We start from the raw sequence: 6,488 nt of genomic DNA, 5'->3' as shown, positions 1-6,488 counted from the left end.
TAATAAAATAAATAAATAAGTAAAACATAAAATATTTCGGTTATTAATAAATAAAAATAAATAAATAAGTAAATATACAATATAAAAAAATAATAATAATAAATATACAATATAAGAAATAGAAACATTACATTAAACAATAATATGTAAATATACAATATAAGAAAAAATAAATAATAAGTAAATATACAATATACAATATAAGAAATATAAATATGACATTAAACATCTATCATAATATTGTTATTTGATATAAAAAGAATCTTTTTATTCTTTTTATTTTTTTTAAGAAAAATTGTAAAAAAGTTTTTTAAAAAAATATTTTTGTAATAAAATTGTAGAATTATAAAAAAAATATTTTAGAAATGTTTAAAATATTATTATATTTTATAATTATGTTATTTAATGTCATATTTAAATAGATATACTTTAATGATGATGTATAATTTACTATTATATTCTATAAAGTTTACCAAAAATATAGATAAGCATTAAATATAATTGTCCGTGTCACATTTAATCATAAGCCATGTAATCAATTATAGTATGCTATGTCATAATTTATTTAGTGAAAGTGATTATAGATAGGATATATGTTAAAATCACTTTGCAAATAATATCTAGGGGATGGACTATCTAACGAGTATATAGGCTGAGGTTGACTCTGCGCTTAATCATACACGCCGAATCTTAGCAATTCTAGAGGTATTCTTTTCATTGAAACCCTCTCCGGGGGAGGGGGGGGGAGTTACAATCCTAGTGAGATAGTCACAGCTCATGTCTCTGAATTGTTCAGACGTTCAAAGGCCTTGGTTGAGACATGTAACCGGGGCATGCACCATTTCAGAAGGATTATCTAACCATTCTTAACTGGAAACAACATGTACAACCACCACATGCTTTGGTACAGCAGTAACGTCCACGTCATGTAATGAAATGACTCCAAGAGGCAACGTAATTAGTATGCTATACATTCAGATGAAAAGTCAGGAACTAGATCCTCAGAGAAGTGTATCAAACATTTTCCTCTTGGATGCTTCTGATCTAGCCAACTTCCTCACAGCTGATAGGCTCTCACGAGAATGTCGACAATTTCCCAGATTAGGATTCAAGTCTGACCGGACCATTGGGGTCAGATCGGTTTAAGATCGATCCAGACTAGACCTGTTTATATATTACTTTTATATCTCAGTTAAACTCCAAGTGGAAGTTTATATTCTCAAATAAAGTTTTTGTAAATTGTTCTTGTTGCGTATGGTTGATTCGTACTATATCAGCATCATAGTCATCATACATCAAACTGAAAATTCACGAGAAGTTATAAAATTAATTTAATTAACAGGTTTAAAACTCTACACCTAGCTTAAAGAAATTCAAAAGGCTAGCATGTGGATTAAATGAACATGGATCATGCAGGTTTGAAGATGCCATACTGCCGCAGTAATGAGTGATCTTGTGGAGTATGTATATCAGCGTAAGGCCAGCTCCTTTTTTTCTTCTATCATGTACATTTAGTGTGGAGTAGAACTTAGGGCATGCTATAGAGGTATGGCATCTCACTAACCCCTGCACTGATGTATATATCACGAAGAAGAAGAGTGAATAGAAAGAAAAAAAATTGGAGGCCTATGTTTACCATTGCTTGAGGACATCTCTAAAATCCTAGAATACCCAGATCTCGATACTAGCTTGTTGGTCTGAGAGCACTCAACCATATACTCATACGTATCATCCTGAGCATTAACGCTAATAGAATATGCCGTCAGAGGATGAATCCGGTGGTTAGACTCCGAGAGAGTATGGATCAATGGCGAGAATAAATGCTAGGGTTTATGAAGGAGAGTAAAGGTTTGGGCTTTTCTGGGTAATGATGGGCTTTGTGGACTTCATTTTGGCTTAATCCGAGAGATTTATTTTGTATACGGTACCTATCACACCCAAGTGGACAACTACGTGCCTTGAGCACATCAGTACTACGCGACATCATGAACCAAAGCTCCATAACCATCAAGGTAACTCCAAAAATAATAGAGAAGAACGAAATGCACAGCACGTCCTTTCTTCAACGGGGCCACAATGGACATTCATTATTGTCCAAACTCTTAGGACTTATTAGACTTAGTTCGAGTAGAAAATACAAAGACGAATAAGCTACTGGTTACAACCCCTAGGACCTATGAAATTGTAAGACATTAAGAAAACAAAAAAAAGTTTTAAAATAATGTTTTATATTTCAGACACATTATACAAAACTATTTATATAAAAAGTATTCTAAAACATTTTATACAGAACAGTTTGGTTTTTTAAAAAAAAAATTTATTAATAAAAGCATTTTTTAAAGAAGTCTTTTTTATTATGCATTTTAATAAATAAATGAAAGAGGGTTTTGTAAATTGCTCTTGTTGCGTGTGGTTGTTCGTACATCAAACTGAAAAGTCACGACAAGATATAAATTCAATCTAACTAACCGGTTTAAAACTCTACAGCTAGCTTTAAGAAAGTCAAAAGGCTAAGAGCAGGTACAATGGTGTACCTCTGAGCTCGATAACCTAGGTAGATTTTTAAAATTATTTTAATTTTTTTTAGTTAAAAAAAAAGCCAATTGCGGGGAGAAATATTACATAGACGATATTTTAACAAACCTGATTCTTATCTAAGGATTATTTTGACAAAAATCCTTAAGTTTAATGGGTCCACACGATATTATATTAATTAATTTCTAAGGATTTTTGGGTAAGGATCCCCATTGGACCTGCCCTAACATGTGGATGAACTAAACGTTGTCATAATAGTAACCAAAGTATGGTGAGAAGAAAACATGGATCATGCAGCCTTGAAGATGCCATACTTTCGCAGTAATGAGTGATCTTGTCTCGCGAGGCCGGGTCATTTTTTTCTTCCATGTACATTAAATGTGGAGTAGAAATTTGGACATGCTATAGAGGTATTATTGACATCCCACTAACCCCTGCACTGATGTATATATCACGAAGAAGAAGAGTGGATATGAAAAGAAAATAAAACACACAACACAAGAAGATCGAGAGAAGAAAAGAAAAAAGAGAGAGAGAAAATGAGGCTTATACGCCACTTGTGTCTGCTACTTGTACTGATATCTATTTCGGCAGAACCCACCGTTTCAAATTCTTGCCAAAGGAACTGTGGAAAGATTTCTATACCATTTCCATTTGGAATCGGGCATGGTTGCTACCACAATGATTGGTACGAGGTCAAATGCAATAATTTCGTCCCGTTTCTGCCCAAGATCAACAAGGAAGTGGTCCAAATCGATCTTCCGAGACCACTAAAGCACGAAGATAACTTAGTTGAGTACGTTCCTTTTGGGTCACTCCGCATCAAAACCAACGTAAATTCTATAGGGTGTAATAGCGGCAGCAGCGGAGAAAGGCCCGAAGAGCTTGTGAATTTGACTGGAACTCCTTTTCGCATCAGCGGCAATCACATGCTCGTGGCTTTTGGGTGCAATAACAAGGTCACATTGACGCATGTCGAACCCCGAATTGTCGGATGCATTTCTACTTGCAATTTCACTCATATATTCGAAAACTTTCCTCCTTTCACACCACTGACAACAGGCTGCTATGGCTACAAGTGTTGCAACGTAAGCACACCTACAGAGAGCAGTGATAAAATTGGTGTGAAAATAGAGAGCATTGATGGCAATATAACAAGCGGAGGGTGCAGAGTCGCCTTCATAACCGACCAGTTTAACCAACCGTCGCGGCCGTGGGTTAACATAACTGATCCTAAATGGTTTCACGAGAAGAAATATTCCACTATCCAGCTAAAGTGGAAAGTTCTTACGATGAATATGTCGTTTGAAAAATCCTTGCAGTGCCTCACCGACCCACTGTATGACGTTCACTCTAGACCTTGCTACTGTAGTGGGGTGATCAGTATTAGGCCCTTTAAGGAAAAGATCAACTATCTAAGATGTGCCTGTACCTATGGTTTCGAGGGCAACCCGTACGAGGTAGATGGATGCAAAGGTCAGGTTCTCGAAGCTCTACTAAATTTAAAAAATTCAAATTAATTTCCCTTTAATTAAGATCATCAGCTGCATAATTATAATTTTCACGACTTTTCTTTTCATGTAGATGTTAATGAGTGTACACTCCGCGAAGCTGGAAGTCCCAAGTATTGCCCCACCCGCGGCGAAACTTGTCTAAATGTTCCAGGAAGCTATCGATGCGTGATCAAGGAGGACAAATCCTACCAAATTTATATAGGTGAATCAGTTACCTACCGTATTTCCAACTTTTTTCCTTTACTAGAAGTTCACTCGCTAGACATTTTTTAAGGTTTTAATTTTGCTAGAATTAACAGCATGATTATTAATTAAAAATTATCAAGACCCTTTACAATTATACTAGGGTCACCTTTAAGACAAATAGTAGTATAACTTTTTTAAGTGAAGTGATATTAATGCATGTATTATATTGTATCTACTTACTTTTTCCCATTTACAACAAATGCACATTAATTAATTCTATGAAACAACAAATTAATGCACATTAGTTGAAAAACTAATAATACCAATAAAAAGATGTAGATAATAGACGCATATATATAGATATATTATATTTACTAGTATTTCCTTAGTTTTTGTTGTTGTTAATACTCAAATAGTCATAGATCCTATAAGAAAAAGTTGAACCCTGATTTGATCATATTTTGTCCAACAAATTCTATAAACTGATGATTCCTTTAATCCTCAAATATTTTTTTCCTACCTCGCATTTACTACTAATTCCTATACATCTTTTATTAATTCCTATATATATATATATATATATTTATTCTCTTGTCCTTTGGTGCAATTTGCAGGGGTTGGCGTAGGTTCAGGCGTGTTGCTTATAGGTGCAGCATTTTGGCTATACAAATTGATCAAAAAGCACATAAAGAGGAACCTCAGGGAAAAGTGTTTTAGGCGAAATGGTGGTATGTTACTACAGCAACAGTTGAGTTCAAGGGAAGACTCAGTAGAGAATACTATGGTATTCACTTCAAAAGAGTTAGAGAAAGCGACAGAAGGCTTCAGTTTGGGGAGGGTGCTTGGCCGAGGTGGCCAAGGGACTGTGTTTAAAGGCATGTTAACTGACGGAAGGATCGTAGCAGTTAAGAAATCAACGGTCTTGGACGAAGACAGAGTTGGGGAGTTTATAAATGAACTGCTCATCCTGTCTCAGTTAAACCACCGGAACATCGTAAAAGTTCTTGGTTGCTGTTTAGAGACAGAGGTGCCATTGTTAGTATACGAGTTTATATCCAATGGTAATCTCTTTCAACGACTTCAAGAAGAAAGTGCTGATCAGGTCTTAACATGGGAAGTAAGAGTTGGAATTGCTAAAGATGTAGCCCGAGGTCTCTCATACCTTCACTCTGTGGCTTCACCTCCTGTTTTTCACAAAGACATCAAGTCTGCGAACATCATGATTGACGAGAATTTCCGAGGAAAGTTGGCAGACTTCGGTACGTCTAGAGTGATAGCTGGTGACCACATGAGCCACATGACGTCGGTGGTTTCGGGTACTCCTGGCTACGTTGACCCCCAGTACCAACAGTCCGGCAGATACACTGAAAAGAGTGACGCGTATAGCTACGGCGTCGTTTTGGCTGAGTTGATAACTGGACGAAGACCATATTTCCAAGGAAACAGTACTTTAGCATCTTTCTTCCTCCACGCAATGAAAGAGAAGAGACTTTTGGACATTTTGGATCCTCGAATCAGAAACGATTGTGACCTCGAACAAGTCATGGTGATGGCCAACATTGCGAGTTCGTGTCTGAATCTCGAGGGGGAGAAACGCCCAACGATGATACTCATCTCCCTGGAACTGGAACATACTTTTTCTTCCCTTCCGGATACCAAAACCACGGGGAATGACAAGGAAGAAGTTGCAGAAGCTAGCGGAAGAAGCAGAGAACCGCTGAGCATTGATGTCGCTTCAACTTCAACTTCGTTATACGAACTCTCGTGAAGCTATATATGCGTGGTCCGATGATGCTGAACCCTCATTTCCTCCTCAAACATGACCCAATATCTGATGTTGCACTTATAAAAAAAAAGAAACTATCTGATGTTGTTTGTTAACTATTTTTTTTTTTTTTTTTTTTTTTTTTTTTTTTTTGTAACTGTGTTGTTTGTTAACTATGAAATTTACGTATGCTTCTTTTTATTCTTTTTCATTTTGAATATTATATGGTAAAGTGTTTCTCCAGAGCATGCAGACATAATCATATTACGGATATTTGGTGATTATGATAAGTTATTATCTATTCTATTAAAAGGGAATCAGTCTTGAGAAATCTACCTATGAAAGTTGTTTGGACCCTTTCCTTTTATTATATTTTGGTCTTCTCCTATATATAAGGTTGTTGGACCTATCTATAACAAGTTATTATATTTTTAGTTATACAATTAATTATTCTAACTATATGCCATTAATAATTAACTATGCATATT

At 35.6% G+C, this 6,488-nt stretch overlaps 1 protein-coding gene across 1 annotated transcript; it reads left to right on the top strand.

Moving 5' to 3' along the window:
• Positions 1 to 2,633: 2,633 nt before the first annotated feature.
• Positions 2,634 to 6,147, top strand: LOC125577145 (wall-associated receptor kinase-like 17). The gene is made up of 3 exons (XM_048738040.1): positions 2,634 to 4,011; positions 4,120 to 4,251; positions 4,850 to 6,147. The coding sequence occupies exons 1-3, from the start codon at positions 3,075 to 3,077 to the stop codon at positions 6,001 to 6,003; spliced, it is 2,223 nt and encodes a 740-aa protein (XP_048593997.1). The 5' UTR covers positions 2,634 to 3,074; the 3' UTR covers positions 6,004 to 6,147.
• The last annotated feature ends 341 nt before the right edge of the window (positions 6,148 to 6,488 follow it).

The sequence above is a fragment of the Brassica napus genome, chromosome A8 (genome assembly GCF_020379485.1).
Source record: "Brassica napus cultivar Da-Ae chromosome A8, Da-Ae, whole genome shotgun sequence".
Classification (NCBI taxonomy): domain Eukaryota; kingdom Viridiplantae; phylum Streptophyta; class Magnoliopsida; order Brassicales; family Brassicaceae; genus Brassica; species Brassica napus.
Note: the sequence above shows the minus strand (reverse complement) of the source record. Positions and strands in the feature narration are given on the sequence as shown.

Bases quoted from the DNA above. Each gene is read 5' to 3' on its own strand.
- LOC125577145 (XM_048738040.1), top strand. From the start codon at position 3,075: ATGAGGCTTATACGCCACTTGTGTCTGCTACTTGTACTGATATCTATT. The intron at 4,012-4,119 runs GTCAGGTTCTCG...CTTTTCATGTAG, and splicing joins CGAGGTAGATGGATGCAAAG to ATGTTAATGAGTGTACACTC. The intron at 4,252-4,849 runs GTGAATCAGTTA...TGCAATTTGCAG, and splicing joins ATCCTACCAAATTTATATAG to GGGTTGGCGTAGGTTCAGGC.